The 19,864-nt window shown below is 41.4% G+C and overlaps 1 protein-coding gene across 1 annotated transcript in view; it reads left to right on the plus strand.

Moving 5' to 3' along the window:
• Positions 1 to 484: 484 nt before the first annotated feature.
• LCMT1 (leucine carboxyl methyltransferase 1) overlaps positions 485 to 19,864 on the plus strand; it is a 188,533-nt gene continuing 169,153 nt past the window's right edge. The window contains exons 1-3 of the mRNA XM_085629455.1: positions 485 to 828; positions 9,284 to 9,375; positions 17,778 to 17,899. Of these exons, the coding sequence (XP_085485581.1) occupies positions 740 to 828; positions 9,284 to 9,375; positions 17,778 to 17,899 (303 nt within the window). The 5' untranslated portion in view covers positions 485 to 739. The remainder of the gene's footprint in view (positions 829 to 9,283; positions 9,376 to 17,777; positions 17,900 to 19,864) is intronic.

Raw genomic sequence — 19,864 nt, forward strand, 5'->3', positions numbered from 1 at the left:
CCTAGGTTGCTATTGTGCATGGACAACATTAGTTTATGAAATAAAACACAGGAGAACAATTTGTACAGCGCATATGCTGAATTCATGTATTTCAAGGTCCTCTTTTATGTGATAATGAACAAAAAAGAGAGAAAGTGAAATAAAAGAATTTCCTAGGATCACATAGTTTTGTTATGTGGGTAAACTGGGATTGATCCCAGGTTTCACATTGTACAGTTCAGCCACTAGATCTAGTGAGTCACTTTCCCTACACCCAACTTACAGTCCACCCCCCCCCCCCCCCCCGCCCGCTGCCACCCTGTTGGCATCAATGCGACCATCAGTCACATCACACATCACATTTAGTGGCCCTTGCGAAAATTTTGCGAGGACCCATAATCTATTCTAGACTCTCTACAGACGCACTTTCCCCCGCACTTTCGCTCCTGAATATACCCACGCATGACGCGTTGACACTTGGACGTACTTTACGTGCCAGTCACGTGACGAGGCGGCGTTGCTAATGGTTTTTCCTCTAATGGGAACTGGTCTTACCCTTTCCACATTACCTACCTGTTTTCGTTTTCAGTTATTGAAATAGGTTAGAGTGGCAAACGGCGCTCGGGTATTCGGGGTTTAGCACTATTTTGGGAATTTCGAGTTTGATTCTGGAGGTGGGGCACTTGTGCTGGAAATGTTAGTGCCTTAGGGGCGTAGGCAGTGAAGAGTGGCTACTACTAGTCTCTTCTTTCCTGTCACCATGTCCTCCAAGGACATGCCAGTGCTGGGCTCAGACACAGCAGACGAAGCAGTCAGGACCACCTGCGACGACGCCTCCATCTGCAAAAGGTAAAGGTGTTGCCTGGCTGTGGTCTGTAAAAGGGTGCCCTATGCTCGTACGAGTGTCGTGTGTCGCAATTAGAGTACCCGTACGAATGCTCCTTTCGTTGGGGGGCTTTAAAGTGTGATAGAAATGCACCAGGGATTGGGAGGCGGGTGCATGGATGTAATCTGTCACTTACAAACTTGGCATGCTTCTATTTTGGCTATGAGAGTTTGCATGACTAGTTGGATGCTTAGCGTACTACGTATCTATCGCTGCATGAATTATAGGTATTCATGCACGCACACCAATAATGCTCATTCATTGTATTAACTGGCAATTACTTGACATTCATGCTTCTGATTTATCTCACAAACCTGTCAATACTGCTGAGAGTATATAGTGTGTGCGTTTGTTTGTGAGTGTAAACCATGCAGAGTGTTTCATAAACGGATTCCTGGTTCTTGGCCTGTTTGAGTGTACACATCGTGCTGATTATCGGCGTATAATTAGAAGGCTATGGACTTTTCTCTGTCTTGGCATCCTGGGGGTTAATCCAGATGAACCAGAAAGCTACTTAATGTGGCTAATCGCACACTAGACCTAGTGTTAGTATAATGTCAGTATTGGTCAGCCTACACATAAAGTAGACTGATCACCATCTAATCCAGCCACACGTTATTTTTTTTTAGTATAAAGAATGTTACTGAAAAACAATGTATCCACCCCTTATCCTAATGGAAGAAATAACAGTCTCAAGAGACAGTGGAAAGTGCAGTCTTCTAGGTGATCAGTGTCACTATTCATTATATGAATCTGGGCAGGATCCAGTTAAATTAGATTGGGGCAGTTCCCCATAAACCGGGGCACCAGGCAGGGGGTGCCTCATCTCCCCGCTTCTATTTGTGCTCTGCATGAAGCCTTGGGGAAATAGAGTTCTGGAGATAGAGGCAATTAGGGTGCTTATGGTGGGAGGGTCAGTGCATAAAGTCTATTTATGCTGGCAATTTCTGGTTCACCGTGACAGACCCAAATGTGTCGCTATCGCCCATGCTGGAAGAAATGTCCTCCTTTGGTAAGATCTTGGGGGTCAAGATCAAGGGAGGGTTCTGTTGGAAAGTGTAATCCAGCAATATCCACGAAGTATGAAAAAAACAGCAGATGGTAGAGTTTTCTCCTTATTTTAATTAGTGCTTAGTAAACAGGAACATGAAGATCCCCAAGTGTACTGCTAAATGCCGCAACGGCACAACCGCCCTCAATATATACATGTCCTAGATTTCAAGCAACAAGCACCCACGAGCCTGCAACTAGCTTGTCCATTCAAAAGGCAACAGAGACGCGCGTCTCTATTACCACTTCATATGTACACAATAACTGCAGCATACACGCGACTGCATGAGGATACCAGATGCCTCGTGCGCTCGCTATTATGTAACACACCTTCCCCCTTAATTTTTTTTTTTAACTAAGAGCATAATCAGCAATCTTGAGAGGAGGGAAGAGGTGTGGCACAGCGGCCAGGGTGACTGACTCTGGAACCCGGGGGCTCACGGTTTGATCCCCGGCGCCAGTGGCAGATTAGCCCAACACCATGTGACTCTGGGCAATAGCTTGCTTAATCTTCCTGATGGCCCCCAGTGCCTAGGGACCCTTACGTGTGATTGTTTGCGCTTTACAAATGTGGATTATTCTTATTATTATTACTCTATCAATTTTTTGTCTTGTAATGTCACTAACATAAATACGTTCCACACCCATGCTTTGATGAGGTTTAGTTACATCCAAGAATACATTACTTTCACTAAAATCACAATTTGCAATATTACCTTTAAACAAAGACACTCTGTTAAGGTTCCATACGCTACCCCCTCAACACGAACAGCATTCCTAAAAATTTGAATGACACAAATGGGATCTGACCAGATACTTTCCCCTTCCCGTCAGCTTTGCATTTCTTTATGCGTACAACATCACCAATATTTACTTTTTGGTTGCTATCTGACCCCTTTTACAACTTGTGTCACATTTCATTTTAGCTTTATAATCTTCCATTTTGCATCTAATTTCTTTGAAATCCAACTCGCAGTCATCAGCTGTAGTACTACGCTTGTTCCTTAACCACCATGGCACTAGTTTGGATCCACGTTTGCGTCCCCTAAGAAGTTCAAAAGGACTAATTGAAGTAATGGCATTGGGAGCTGTTCTATAAGCCAAAAGCATAGAACGTAACGCATTTTCCCATTTAATACCCCCTTTGACACTCAATTGAACAGCTTCCTTAATAACTCTGTTAAAGCGTTCCACCTGACCATTGGCCTCAGGATGGAATACATCTATTCTCTTTTGTAGCACTCCACAATTAGAGAGATAATCATGAAAGAGTTTACTAATAAATTGTGGTCCATTGTCGGTGACCAACTCTTGAGGAATACCCTCCCTGCAAAATACACTATCCAAAAATTCTACAACAACCTCCGTAGTCACATCTTTCACCATCTTGACCTCGGGCCACTTGGAATAATAATCAATGAGCACTAAACCATAAGACTCATGTTTAGGCAAAACAGCAAATGGTCCAATGATATCAAGACCTAATTTTCGGCATGGACCAGCGGGTAACTGCACCGATTGCGGCTCAGCACAGAAAGCTTTAACAGATTTATCACTCATTGCGCATTGTTGGCACAACCTTATCTGCTGTTCAATACAAGCATCAATACCTGGCCACCAAAAACATTCTTTGACCTTACTTCTGGTGCTGGAAATCCTTAAGTGTCTTTCATGTGCTAAAGCAATAATAGAATTACTTAGGCTAAACGGAGGAATACATTTATCCCCCTTACAACTATGCCATTTTCAACTGCTAACTCCTCACGAACTTTAAAAAAAAAAAAAAACAGCCAAATAATTTTTTTCTTTTCCTTTGTTCTGCCCATCCTAAGTATATACACTGCAGTTTCTTTAAGTTCGATGTCTTTCTCCATTTCAACCAACCATTTATCCTCTTGAACAATAGGACAAACATTGCCAAAAAAACATAATATCTTTGTATGTGAATGCTACTTGACAATCAACTTTAACATTCTTCTCAGAACAATTTGTAGCTAACGACAACCTTGACATGCAGTCAGCATGTAGATTGTTTTTCCCATTCACATACTCCAATTTATAACAAACATTCTGCAACCTAGAAGCTAAACGTGCCAACCTAGCGGACATTGTGCACCCTCCACCTGGTGCCATCATGTATACTAGCGGTTTGTGGTCTGTTTTTTATGATAAACTTGGTGTCCCATAAGAAAGTCCTAAAATGTTCGGCACCCCAAACACAAGCTAAAAGTTCCTTTTCTATTACCGAAGATTTTTTTTCTGCATCACGCAAAGCTCTGGATGCATAGGCCACTATCCATTCCCTGTCATTGTCTTTCTGGATAAGTACACCGCCCAAACCACTGTTGCTGGCATCAACCATCACAATGCACTGTTTGCCAATCACAAAGGGTTTTAAACAAGGAGCATTAATTACACATTCTTTCAACAAAGAAAAAGCATCGCTCATTTCTTGGGTCCATTTGAAAACAGCATTTTTCTTCAATAGACACCTGAAAGGGTCCACTTTGGAAGCATAGTTTAAGATAAACTTTGCAAAAAACTCAGTTAAACCAGGAAATGTCACTTCTTGTTCTTTTGTACTAGGAGTGGATGCAATGGCGATACTATCAAATATGGCTCTTTTTGGGTTTAATAACTTCTCCACTGATGTTGTGCTCAAGATACTCTACTTACAATTTTCTTAATCTGCATTTGTCAGCACGTAGAGTGAGACTTTTTGATGACTATGCAAAAAGGACCTTCTTAAGATTGTGATCATGTTCCTCGTGGTCTTTACCAACAACTAAAATGTCATCTTGGAAGGCAATAGCTCCAGATAATCCCTCCAATGTTTCTTTCACAAGTCTCTGAAACACTGATGCACTTGCAAGTCCAAAAGGCATTCTACAAAACCTAAATAATCCTTCCGGTGTGATGAATGCGGTGAAGTTTCTAGATTCATCATCAAAGAACAACTTGGTGGTATGCGCTAGCGCGATCTAAACAACAAAAAACATTAGCACCTGCTAAAGTTGAAACCATCTCATGTAAATTTGGTAGGGGATGAGCATCTACCCAAATGGCACTGTTTAAACTGCGCAAGTCCACAAATAATCTCAATTCCCCAGAATGTTTGACTGAAATGACAATAGGAGAAACCCATGGTGAAGATTCTACAGGCTCAAAAATGTTTTTACTACTACGTCTTGCAGCATATCTTTGAGTTTGTTGCTGTAAGAAATGGGTACATTTCTTACTTTATGGCGAGCAGGTATAGCACCCTGCATGACTCTGATGGATTGTTTAAATCCTTGATAAGTTCCCAACTTGTCGCTAAACACTTTAGGAAATAATTCTTTTAATTCTTGTATGACTTTGGTGGAATCATTTGTAATGGTAGTTGAAATTCCTCTAGTGAATACTTGATTAGCATTAGGATCTATTTTTATTTCCATTTCTTCTTGACGTGGCCAACCCAAAAGCGATTGTCCCTTCTTGGTTACGTAAACTTTACCATATGTAGAATGGCCAGAAAAACAAAATTTGCCCAAAAGTAACCAACTAAATTTTGTGGCCGGTATACCCACCAGGACTGATATCTGGGTCACTTAATTCTTTATTAGGCCAGTTCTTGTTGACAAAATCATGGGATAAAATAGTGTACCAAGCACAAGAATCCACCAGTACATGAGTACTTACACCATTAATGGTGACATGACAAGAAGGAAACTTATGGCTACTTTCACCAAAATTCAATACAGTGTTTACAACTTGTTCGTCATACTCATAGGATGTATCACAATCATCAGAGAAATGTACAAAATTTACTCTCTAGGGAATTGATGTACATACTCTACTAAAGTGTCCTTTTTTCCACATTTAAGCATAGATCTTTAAATAGCTGGAGAGTTTTGGGAATTCCCCAGATGCCCACTGCTACCACATCTATAGAATAAATAAGAACCTCTTCTATTATCTTGCCTTGGATCTTTGAATTTGTCATTTCTGTGAATATTACCAAAGTTGGACGAAACATTCTTTTTTGGTTTTATCAGGGTCTTTGGGAACAACTAGTACCTCACATTTCTCTGTACCTCTTATTTCTTGTACAATTTTCTCTGAGCGTTTTCTTGTTATTAGTTCCCATTAATATTTGATCCCTTAACACTTGCTCATATGATATGTGTTCAAAATCACATGTAACAGCAAGCGATCTTAACGCTGAAACATAATCGTCAATGGATTCATTAGGTAACTGTTTCCTAGAATAGAATATAAATCTCTCCATGGCAATATTTGTTTTCTTACCATATCTTAAACTTCATTGTTAAGCTGCATATTGATATGCAATAATATTTCCAGGATTGATTAAAGTTGGAAGATTTTTAAATTCTTTTAAACGCATGCCACCTAAACAATGTTTTAAAAGCGCTAATTTCCTTTCAGGTTCACTTTCTTCCCCTTCAAGTACTTCAGCATAAGCTAAAAATACAGGTTCTCAAATATCCCAGGCCATAGGTGGTTCACCAGGGGCAGATAGAAAAGATGGCAGTGGTACAATTCCTGACATACTGAAAAATTGTAATGTGACAAATACAAAAGGAAAAACAAAACAATTTAAAATAACAAAAGTAGTCACCGTAGTCTGTGTAAATTAGTGTGTGTATCACTGTGATAGAGTGTACATATTGACTATATGCAGTTCCCTTCGAGCATAACTGTGCAACATAACATAAGAAGCAATACCATAAAGTTACCATAACATGTGTAATGACATGTTAAATAGCGGAGGATTTATGATGCCCAGAGAGGAGTGATGAGTCATAGGTGCCGTAGATAACTGGAACACTCCCTCGGGATTGAAAAGCAGGCGATTAATTAGCCTCCGTGGACAATAAGGACTTTGACATAACCTCTTCAATGCAGCGACCTCCTTAAGGTGTTGTGGGGGTTAAAAAGATCCTCAGACATCACGCAGGGAACACCCAGTAGACGAAATGACTTGTAACACTTCCGCTGACGTGCTGTGTAGAGAGGAGGTGTTACTGGCAATAAACATCCAAAAGCAATACAATGAGAAAACGTGCCGGAAAAGTAGCAAACGGCGAAGAGCTTGTCTTTGTAGAAAGGTCCAATAACGTAGCAGGAAACTGAAAAAAGGTAATCCAAGAAAATCCAATAAAATGCGTAGTTCGCCCGATCGTCGCCAGTGTTGGAAAGTGTAATCCAGCAATATCCACGAAGTATGAAAAACACAGCAGGCGGTATAGTAGAGTTTTCTCCTTATTTTAATTAGCGCTTAGTAAACGGGAACATGAAGACCCCCAAGTGTACAGTTGAATGCCGCAACGGCACAACCGCCCACAATATATACATGTTGTAGATTTTAAGCAACAACCACCCAAGAGCCCGCAAGTAGCTTGTCCATTCAAAAGGCAACAAAGATGCTTCATCTCGGTCTGTGGCGGGAGCTGTAATTGTAGTCCTTTTTCTATGTCTATGACAGCTGTCAAATAGTCCTACTTTTATGTCGATGGTTACTGCAAACCATAGTCCTACTTCTATGTCTATGACCTGTCCCCGTTTTTTGTTTTGAGAATCTGGTCACCCTAGCGTAAGCACCTCTATTACCACTTCATATATACACAATAACTACAACATTCACGCACACGCGACCCCATGAGGATACCAGATGCCTCGTGCGCTCGCGAATAGTTAACTGCTTCCTTTAGTGAGGGCCGAAAAATACACAAATCTACGGAAAAAATCTATACTAGACTGGAAACAATGGTAGAGGGGAACCACCAGGAACAAATATGCACCCTAAGGACAGATTTGCAATTGTGGCACTCTCTGGGGGTCTGTTGCTTATGGGGGGGGGGGGGGGGGTAGTGCTGCTGTTAAGATGACGATGATGCGTCGATTTCTTTAGTTTACTCACATCCTCCTGCTGCAAATACAGCAAGGGGCGCTGAAGGAGACTAATCGATTGTTGAATTCCATTGTATCCGGAGGAAAACAGGCTAGACTGTACGCACTATGTACCACTATTACTACTGTGCAACTCAGTTGGGGTATGTCCTGGAGGAGAACAAGGTATCAACCAAGAAGCATTGGTGCTTTATGGAACAAGCAATAGCTAGAGATCAGATATGGACGGCAATCTGGCTCCCCCCAAATCTGAGACCATCAACAATCACAGAGGCAACCGTGGTGACTTGGGACTCTGTAATAGTGAAAAAGGGGTTGTGCACCTATCCTTCATCGTTTACACTGATCATAGGCAATCCTGATTTCATAATCCGGGTGCTAGATAAAGATGAATATTCAGCCTGGCAAATGGAAGGCTGTAAAAGGGTGTGAGATTTGTATGATGAAGAGGGGATCAAATGTTTTAAGCAAATGAAAAAATAATATGTGAGAATTTTGGGCATATTCATAGCTAGGATGTTTATTTAGTTTTCAGGCTCTATGTTTCAGTTATATTTATTTCTAAGGCCATGCAGGAAAGCGGGGTGTGTTAGGTTTTTAAAATATATTTTATGCACTCTTTCACCATATTTCTAGTGCGGTTGACATAATTGATTCTAGAATCTTACTGTGAGGAAATGTATCCTATGAAGATTCTGCAAGGGCAAGTTATTTAGTGTCTTGGTGTTACTGGAGTGTGTTTGTTTTTTTGTTTGATCTTTAATAAAACCTCTTCTGAAGAAAGTTACAGACCTGATTGTCTAAACACATTTTTGGTCCTGCTTTCCTACATTGTACAGCACATTGGAGAAAAGCCCTATAATAGATATAATAAATAACTAACTCAATGCAACTAATTGTATTGAATTGAGGAGAAAAACGATTCAATTGGTTGTGTCAGAGCTTAAGTCTGTTACTTGCACCCATGTTTTTCAGCAGTGTTTACTGAACCCTCTGTACTGTCACAGTGGTAAGTCGACTCCTTTCTGTTATCATGCATGTTAGTTCGCTGTGACGTAAATGCGGGACAGATTAGAAGTTTTACAACTCTTGTCGACTATATCGTATTTTTCCCCCATTACTTCTCAGATAAGTCGAGGTTTGTGAATTGTTACCTTCGCAGACAAATTTAATCTCAGAGATATTTGTTGATGATTGAAGACAGGGATGCATTAATCAATTTTAGCAAAGCTTCTGATAGAGTGCCTTTTGAAGAAAAGGCTGCTTCGGTGTAGATGGGGAGGTGTTTGAATATTTCAGAGATGGGGACAATCGTTCATTCGCTTATTACAATCGCATTAAGCCTCTGCACTGTGGTCAACTGGTGTTGATTTTTTTTGCCATCCTGTACTTGTGAAATACTCTTGTCATTCCATGCTGCTTTTAGACTTACCACCGATTTTCTCCTTTTTTCAGGTTCGCTGTAAGTGTAGGCTACTGGAAGGACCCTTACATCCAGTATTTTGTAAGACAGGCGAAAGAAAGAAAAGCTCCAGAGATCAACCGAGGCAAGTCACTGCAACAACAAGATCAGAGTGCATTTATTTTAAGGAAACATTTTGTAACACCCTGCTTTCAAAATTATTGTGTAAATGTTTCTTTATTGATGTGCAGTCACTGGTGTCGCCAAATATGGAATTATTGCAGCACTGTAATAAATCCCCATAATTTGTATGAGGCTGTAATTTCAGGCTCTGTAGTGCCAAAATGCTGAAAAGGATTTTCCTTTACTGATGTATAACAATAGATTTCTTTTTTAATCGCAACCATGCTTAATTTAATAGACATTTTGGTTATGTGTTTGTATTGTAACTTTTATAAGAGTTGTCTACAAGGCACGGTTGAATGCTATTTTTTGAGGATAACTACTCAAACAAAAAGTGTCTCCTTTTTTTGTTCATAGTAGGTACATGTATCTCAGGGGTTATTCCTAAAATGCCACCTGGATTATCTCACTACCCTGCCGGTACACTGTAAATATTAGTCTTAACGGATGCAACCAATTCCAACTGCCCAAGAGCTTGGTTGATTGCTTTCTAGACTGATGTAATGTTATATGTTGTCCACATTTGCTATATCAGTTGCTCTTCCCGGATGACACGCTACTAATTACTAAAACTCCGAGTGGTCTTCAGCATGCTCTATTCCACTTTGAGGAATTTTGTCATAATCGAGGTTTGGAAATCAATTCTGCGAAGACTGAGCTTATGGCATTTAATAAATCTTGAACTGTTAGAGGTAGGTTTGACCTGGGGGGTATACCCATTGGAAGGGTTGAGTCTTGTAGCTATTTGGGTGTCGCTTTATCTTCTCACTTAACATGGAAATCCCAGGTGGAACTTTTGACCCTAAAACGTAGGCAAGTCTCAGACGCCATCTCTAAAGAACACAGTTGCTCATTCACCAAACCCACCACACCAATATTACAAATGTACGATGCCAAAGCAGTCAGTTCTGTCCTTTATATTTCGGAGCTGCAGGGTTTTACTAAGATAGATTCGTTAACTAGCTCTCAAAACCGATTCTTAAGGAACTTGGTTTGGCTACCACAGAGCACCCCACTTAAGCCCCTGATGATGGAGATGGGAAGGCAATCTTGTGCAGATAGAGCTAGACTCCGTCCACTGTTGGTTTGGAGGAGGTTATGGACCCAACTGGAAATAACCCAGTATGTCTTGGCTTTAAAGGGTGTCTTCGACCTCGAAGCCGTTGGACTGAGTGCGAGTCTCGGCAGGGACGCTCAACATCCTATGATTCTGGGCAAATCACGTACTCTCCCTGTGCTTAACAGAAATGAATGTGTCCATCTGTAACGCAACTGGTGTTCATGTAAAGCGCTCTGATACCTTTCGGGTTGAGTTTGTGCTATCTAACCCCCCCCCCCCTCCCCCCCAAAAAAGAGTCTGACAGATTCCATAAGGTTGTCTGGCTAAAGCAGGTCCAAAATCTATTCCTAGATGTAGACCTTGCTGAGCTTTGGGATAACCCCTACTCTAACCTACTCACGTCAGCCGAGACTATAAAGAAATGTTACTGGTCATGGGTAGCTGAAAATGTAGTTAGAGTGAGTATTAGCTGCCACTTGAGTGGACATTTCTTTGATTTCAAATGCACCAATAGCTTGGAACGTTATTGGGATGCCATCATGGTACTCCTGGGCAGGAAATTATTTTTCCAATGCAGGGTAGGATCCTTGCCTCTCAGAACATTTACCAAAGGCTGGGCCCCTGGAAGAAATGCATTGTGTTCCACATGTAATATTTCATCTGAATCCATTGGGCATGTTTTATTTGCCTGTCTTGGGTATGTAGTTCCTCGCCGGATATGGAGCAAAGCGATTCGTAGGACATTGGGGCTACTGCCCTCAGAATTCTATGATCACATTCTAGACTTATCTATGCATGTGCAGTAGCAAAGTTCCCGGGCAAGATGTGGGTCATCAGAGCAAGGGTGCTGGCTGCTACAGAAAACCCTTTATAACACTTTGGCCCGTACAAGTAATCAATTAATACGAGCCGCTACTTGTAGCTCTTTGAGAACCTTCCGAATTCTGGGGAATCGTATTTTGTTGTAGGTCTGTTTTTAGAGTATGTGAGTGGTCTTGAATACTGAACCCTTGCTTTTAGCAAAGTGTTATTTGATACTAGTTTTACCTTGTTGCCCATTATTTTATTCATTATCTTCTCGTATGCTGCGATGCATTGGCTCTCACACTTGAATGATATGGTGTTATCCAGTATTCATTTTTAACTGTAAATTTGTAGTGTTTTTGTATTGCTTTTATGACATATTTGTCAAATATAGTGTTATGATGATGCTATATTAGTTTGCCCTAGAGTGACTTATCTTACTTCAATATGAGGGAAAACTAAATTGAATCAGTAATTCATATAGTGGGTTGCACAATTCTAATTTTTTTTTACAGCAATCACTCACTACAATTGAACTACTGCTAAAATGAAATGTATCCAGTTTTTCTAATGAAGCTGAAAGACTTGTAAATGGTTGTGTAGCAGTTAATCGTCCACTGCATTGCATATCATAAATAAACTGCATTCCCTCCTAACATCCACATGATAGAAGTCCCAATCTAGTAACATTTCCTCTATTTAGCTATTTCAATGTCTAGCAAGAGTTCATTATTGTTGGACATAGTGTTGTATCTTTTAGGCTAACTTACACCAGTATGTTGTGTGATTTCTCAATAAGGGATAGTAACTGTTCAGAGGTTAAGCAAAATAACTGGATCAGAAGATTAAATCTAGTCTAACATGGATTATGTTAAGAATCGATAAAAAAGGTATGTTTGGGTGGATTGTTGCTGTGCATTGCGAATAACGATAGGTCAAAAACATCTTACTAGCAATCGTTTACCTACAGCAGCCACATCTTGTGACAACTATTACAATGAGTTTTCAACTTGTTTAAATCCTGAGGAAATAAAGTACCAAAGGCGAGGAGGACTGCCAAAGATTTTTGGCACTATTCAGTAGTCTGTGGTTAAGACTATGGGGCATATGTATCAAGCTAATTTTTACTCGCAAACGCTGCGACTCGCAAAATACAGCGTTTGCGAGTAAAAATTCGCAAAACGGGATGTATTAGGCAAAATCCCATCGCAAAATTAAGGAATTGCTAATTTAGCGATTTCTTAATTTTGCCTAACCATTTAAGAAATCGCACATTGCGATTTCTTAAATGATATGTAAAAAGCACCCAAGTTGTGCGAATTATCCTTAAGAAATCGCAAATTACCACCAACTTCCAGTTGGTGGTAATTTGCGATTTCCTTTCAAAATGCACTATTTTTAATTTTGCAAAGTGCCACGTGACGCTCATACATGCCCTTAGGGCATGTATGTGCGCCATATGCACACACATGCTCATTTCAGGGGTGCATCAGGGTGTCATCATGACACCCTTGCACCTTTGAAATTATTCTCAAATAGCGATTAGCAAATTGCGAATTCGCTATTTGAGAATTACTTCCCATTCATTCCTATGGGTCTCCTGGCCCATAGAAATGAATGGGCAGGTATTCCTTAATTGCGATTTCGCAATTTGCTAATCGCAATTAAGGAATTTTAAGAAATCGCAAAAAGTTTGCGAATTTTTAAATACATCCCGTTTTGCAATTCTCAAATAGCGATTCCTTAACAATCGCTATTTGAGAATCGCAAATGGTGATGTTGATACATATGCCCCTATGTTAATTCTTTTTGCCTCTGGTTATTTGCCTGATACTATATTTAGCATTCTCTGACTTTTTTAATGATAAATATAGTCTTCATATGATTGCCCCAGGACAGTGACGCTTTAAAAGAAACACCTACAAAATCACTTTAACTAGATTGCCAGAAAAGGGACAAATTGAATGGGCTTGCTGCCAGTTTCTGAAAGTGACAAAGGCCACTGGAAAAGCAGACTGACCAGTCCTCTGAAAAGACCATTTAAATGTTCTAGAAATACCTTGTAGCTGAGAATTGACCACTAGCCATCAGAGCCTCGGGATGTGGGATAGAGTGCAGTTGTTTCTAGAGCACCACTAGAAGCATAAGGCACTTTGGCACTTAGCTGCATGATTCCCTCAGCACTTGAATACCAATCATTGCTGACTTCTCTTTAGAAGATCTTGACTCCTAAGTTCACAGATTCCCGCAGATAGACCATGTGCTGATAAGGTGCAATCATGCACATGGCTACAATCTATCATGTTGGTGATGTGATAAACAGTTCAAGAAAGAGTACTCTTCTCCGCGTGTGCTTCTTTCATTCAGCACCCTGCTCTGGAGGCCCAGAGACAGGAGCACCACCCAAGTTTACTTTTCAGCCTCATACAAATGTCAAGCTGTGGACCGGTCAGAAAAGTGTACGATAGGAAACAGAAAAGATGGAAGATGTCTGAGATGGGAAAGAACCAGATGATTGATAAAGGCATGTTGCATGACTTTATTGTGAATGGTGGGTCAGCTTTTTGAGAGGGCCTGTATGTTATCATTCAGCTGAAGACATTGGCAGTCTTGAGTGCTCGCATCTTCCCTGGCTGTAGCTGCAATATCAAAGCCCAGTAATACAGACCACCAATTCAAAATTTTTCATTAGACTCGGCCCTTATCTCTCACTTTATGAGACACTTTGTTCAGTCAACCCACTAAAGTCAGGGATGTGTGGGGTTGTGAAGTTTGCACTTCCAAGAACATAAACAAATGTTCTCTTATCCTAGGTAGTAGCTATGGGCTCTGATATGTGGTAGACCTCTTGCCATTTAAGGGCTTTTACTGACCCAGTTGCTTGGTATGAGAATCTGCCTCATCCTCAGACAATATTGAAGTGTAATGAAAATAAAGCAGTCTACCACAAGCCCAGGCGCATTAACATTGGCACTGAAGTACTCTCCTTTACAGGTTGCTGAGCACATATGATCAGGCAAAATCTCATTACTCACAGACAGCTGAGTTCTACTGCCCCATGTTGTATGCCGTTGTGGACAAAAGCAAAATGTGAAGGGCATTATGTATGTATGTGTACAAATGTATTTTGTTATGATTTGTTTTGAAAACCTGAGGCTGTCAAGACAACTCACGTTTCTCTCTAAGCCAGACCTAAAAATGGTACAATACATTGAGCACGTATGGACGAAAGCAAAAATCCCAATACACAGGACAATTTAAGAAACGATTTGGGATATACCGGACAGAGTTTAGTTAGTACATAGCTACAAGATCTTTTCAGTAGTTTACCATGACTGAGCATAAATGATCGGTGCATTAATAAATGACGAACTCGCTCCTGACTTGCACTGTTCCTTCCTCTTGCCAACACCTTAATCATTTGGGGGACGTTCCTATTCCATGGCATAAATCCTGGATCTGGTCCATCACACCCTACGAAGGATTTTGCTCTGCATCAGTCTAAGACTTAACTGTATGGCCATCTTGCAAAGGTGCGCAAGTGCTTCCTCACGTTCTGCATCTAGAAGCGTGCTGTCCTTATTAAAGCTTAAGTAATATGTCCGGCATGTGAGAGTTTTGTATGTTTTGGATATCCCCCCCCCTGAAATTTAATTAAAGAGCATCCTGTCTCCCTCTTAAGAATAGCCTGATAACTTGACCCAACTGATACTTTATGTGCACCGAACATGTTGCAAAACTATTTCTCCTTTTGAAGGTAAAAACAAGCATTGGCACTTCCAATAGGTCTAGCTTTAAAGGAATGCTGTATTGTAATGTGGAGCATTAACAGTAAATAGCATGTAAATGGATATGTATTTGTGTGGAACAAAGAACTAGAATAATACTGGTGCAGATTAAAAGGCCAGGTGACAGTTGCACTGTCAAGCAAGACCTAAACATCCCTGTAGGTAATTGACTGCCTCCCTCTTGTCTGTGCTGCTGCCATAGAAAAAAAAATCTACTTATCTAAGACAATTTAATAGCATTACAATGTCATGTGGGTGTCCCAGAACATTCTAGCTCAGGCGGCTGAATAAATAAACAAAATTATTACAGCTGTGTGGACAGCAAGCACTTTTTGTTATGGAAGCATACAACTTCTGCCAACCAAAACATGTACTCCTGGCTCCCAACATGTGGGGGGGAGTCAAAGCCCCACTCAGGTGATTTTCACATAATTGTCTAGCGACATCTGTGCTATCGAGCCTGACCATTATCAGTTTGTAAGTCCAGAAATGTATTTTTTCAACTCTAACCACCACCTCCCCCTTTTTAGAATAACATTTATGGCATCTGATTGTTTGAATCCCTCCAAAGAGATTTCTTCCAAAAGTTCACCAACCGCAGATGAGCCGTTCTTGACATCTTACCTTTATTCCTAACAAGGACAGTAACCCCCCACCAGGGCTTAGTGTGAACTGAGGTAAACTCTCCTTTGCCTGTCCCCCATTGTAGCGATTTTAGTTGCGCACTGCCTCCTGTTTCTAGCCTGTCTAGTAGAAGCCAGGGTTTGTCCAGCAGATTGGGCTAATGTCTAACATTAAAGGCAATGAGTCATTTTTACCATGAGTTAGGGAGATTCTCTCTACATGCTCATATCTGCTCAGGGTGAACTGAATTCTTAATGTTAACGGCCCCAAACCTAAGACTGTAAGTATGATATCATTGGTTCGTACATAAACCATGGCAGGGAAATATAGAAGCGGAAGCCACCTTTAATGCTGCGCATCATTTTAAAACCTAGTAAGCAGCACTGAAACGGTTTGGTCTATAAATTGTGTCCTAGTATCATAAATCTCTCTGCCCAGATATCTGAACCCATCATTACTGGTCTGGATGGGACACCGGCCATAGAACCAACTGCCCACCACTGAACAAGGAAAAGAACAAATTTAGCTCAGTTTATTTGGAAGCCTGATTGGATTCCAAATTCAAGGAAAACAAATAAAAATCTCAAGAGTTTGAACCTGGTGTCTGTCTATCTCTTCATTTAAATGCGTTAATCAGAGAATCCTGTCTGATTCTGATCCTGTGAGCCAGAAGCTCCCCGCTCAGCCAAAAGCAAAGCGTAGAGTCTTGCTACCTTCTCTGCCAAACTTTGGGGGAAATAAGCCTGTGCTGAGGTGCGGCCCAAGTAAATAAAATTAGCAGACTATTACCTGTAAAACGTCTTAAAAAGCTCCACTGGTAGGCGCTTTGGACTGGTCATATTTCTGAACAGGAGCTATTAAAAAGCAGAATAAATTTACTCTAGTGTGAAAGCCCTAATTAGGGCTAAACTGTTGCTTCTAGGAGCCCCGAAAGAGTAAGGTTACCAAGGAAGTCTTCATTCTAGAGCCATCTTGAAACTTTCTCCATAACCTCCTCTCCAGCCACATCCCCAGTCACTCCTACCCATATAGATTTTACATCCATGTTGCTGTGCGATATGACTAGCTTCCAATCTTTTTTTATTCACCACATAAAGTTCCCATTTTATCCCAATATAATGTTCCTAAACTAACTGTTTTTAAATAAGGTGTGTCTTCTAAAGCCAGGTTGTTATTAATTAAGATGTCATAAGAACTCACAGAATCGTCTGTCTCTTAACTAAATTGCCAAAACTGTTCTATATGGCATCAGTGAGTGCAGCCTCTAGATTTATCCATATCAGGCATGCATGCTGGAGGCTATTAAAAAAGAGTGGAGCAACCCTGCCCCTTCCAGGATGCACCTTTCAGCATACAACATTATAGAATTCTTTGACTGTTTAGTCTTTCCTTTTTTAATGATATTCTCATATGCATGTATGCACTGTATGTATTGGGTTTTGCAAAGTGCATCCCTGGATGCGGAACAACAGGGCTTTGTACAGCAATAAGATGGACAAAGACACTACATTAGATGTTAGTGGGGAGCACTTTAAGATGTGCTCAATAGTGTGGTTGAGAGGGCACCCAGTAGGAGTCAGCAGTACTCAGTTCTGTGATTTAAATATTCACTGCTGACATCACCTGTGATCTTCAGGTCACAAGCTCGAGTCCCAGGTGAGGCTTACTTAGTCTTCCATACTTCAGATGTCAGTAATCTGAGCACCATTGAAATGGGTTATAGCAAAACCTGTAATTTACAGGGCTTTGAAATGAAAATTGTGGGATAAAGTGGTAGCTAAAAACACTATAATTATCATTCATGTTGTGCCACTGTCTGGAAGAGCTCATATGATCTGTATCGAGGGTCGATGGGCTGCTTGATGAACACATGGGTCTTGAGCATACTTCTGGATTGCAAGAGTGAAGATGAAAGTCTAGAGTGTGGAAGGGAGTTTTTCCAGAGCCTTGTGCATGGAGGCACAAGGCTAGATCCCTTGTTTTCTCTTTATTGCACTTCTTGGTTTTGAGCCTGCTGAAATCTTTGTTGGTTTCTCCCCTGTGGTTTCTGGATCACTAAAGTTGTATTCTGCTTTATTCATTTAAAAGGCTATTACGCTCGCGTGCAAGGAGTCCATCATCTGGTGAGTGCCTTCCTCCGGCATACAAAGGGCAACAGTCAAATCATTAACCTTGGCTCTGGCTTGGATACCACGTTCTGGCGATTAAAGGTAACACAATCAATCTCTTGAAGTAGCCACAGTGCACAGTTGTGTTATATTTGGTGTGTAATGCTTACATGTTGCAGTGAATCTGCCTTGCTGTTGGACTCTAAGCAATTTATAGACCAAACCGTTTCAGTGCTGCCTTTTTGTTTTCTTTCCTGCTGCATGCAAATGCTGAACTAGAGATAGAGTAACTTGTATGCCTGGAGCACAGCTAGCAGCCTTTTGCTTATGCAACTGAGGTATAGATTGCGCGAGTCTGAGTTCTATCTTTAAATAGAGGAAGGTCATGGGTATTCAGACCCTCTTACTTCTAGTTGATATGCTTGTGCACCTTTTCTAGTCCAGCCACAGTCCAGGCCCCTACCACCTAGTCACTGACATCCCGTGGTCTACGGAACTTCTCAAAATCACTGTATGTAGTTTGAAATACCAGACCAGAGCACTACTCCAAGTTGCAAAGAAATCCAGAAACCATGCAGGAAAGGTATCAGACTAAATGATGAAAATAAAAATAATTAGGATTTCCGCCTTATGATGTGAGGGAGTTAGAAGGTACCGAAGGAGGATGTAGTCTTGACCTGAAGGTTCGATGTTCAAGAAACAGTCACTTCATTCAAGAAAGAAGGAACTGATCGATGTGCCATAAGTTACTTCAAGTACTTATGTGACTGGAAATTAAGACGCTGGGCGAGTCGGGCACTGTGGAAAGCATGTAACGCATGCTCCTTTGAGTAGCAAGTCTGGCTGGAACTTTGCAAGCAGAAGAAAAATCAAGCGCCCCTCAGAAAACATGATACCCATCTCTGATATGCACTTAAAGAAATGTATTTATTTATTTTTAATCAATTTGCTCGAAACCCCTATTTTTTTAATACGTTTCTCCCTTATTTTTTGTAAAACTTTTAAAAATGTTTTTTGTCAGATCTTTTTTGTAATTTTTATTCTTTTTTCTGTGGAGGGATATTCCCACTTCTCGTTCACTCGGATCTTTCTTTCCTATCACTCCTGTAGATGTGTAAGTGGGGGGCTATATGTGTCCACTCTTAGCCTCTTTCTTTCATATATACCTCTAGACTAAACAAGCATTGGCATAGACAATAGGTCTCGCCTTTGGGATCTTATAAGTGTTTAGTTATCCAGCACAATATCCTTGGTGCAACAACATCAAGTGTTGATTGGCTAAACACTTATAAGGTCCCAAAGGCGAGACCTATTGGCTATGCCAATGCTTGTTTTGAGTGAGTGGCTCGTGCAGGTATGCCACTGTGAGGTAGAGATGCTGTGAGTGCTTTTACAGGAGCCCCTGTGACACAGCGCCTCTTAAAAATGTTGGGTCTGGTGTAATACTTCTAGCCCCTATTCCCGTCTTCTCGCACCCAATACATCCTTAAATGTCCCATGTACAGCCGGGGTTGACACTCCTATTACCCCTGCCCTCCAGTGACACTTTACCTGTCACGGGTGGTGGTGGTGGACGTGGTGGACGTAGTGGAGGTGGTGGTGGAGGTGGTGGTGGAGGTGGAGGTGGTGGTGGAGGTGGTGGTGGAGGTGGAGGTGGTGGTGGAGGTGGTGGTGGAGGTGGTGGTAGTGGTGGACGTGGTGGTGGTGGATGTGGTGGTGGACGTGGTGGTGGTGGTGGACGTGGTGGTGATGGACGTGGTGGTGGATGTGGTGGTTGTGGATGTGGTGGTGGACGTGGTGGAGGTGGTCGTGGACGTGGTGGTGGTTGTTGACGCGGTGGTGGACGTGGAGGATGTGGTGGTGGTGGACATGGTGGTGGTGGACGTGTTGGTGGTGGACGTGTTGGTGGTGGATGTGTTGGTGGTGGACGTGTTGGTGGTGGACGTGTTGGTGGTGGACGTGTTGGTGGTGGACGTGTTGGTGGTGGACGTGGTGGTGGTGGACGTGGTGGTGGTGGACATGGTGGTGGTGGCTGTGGTGGTGGTGGACGTGGTGGTGGTGGCGGTG

Source organism: Triturus cristatus, chromosome 10 (assembly GCF_964204655.1).
Source record: "Triturus cristatus chromosome 10, aTriCri1.1, whole genome shotgun sequence".
NCBI classification, from domain to species: domain Eukaryota; kingdom Metazoa; phylum Chordata; class Amphibia; order Caudata; family Salamandridae; genus Triturus; species Triturus cristatus.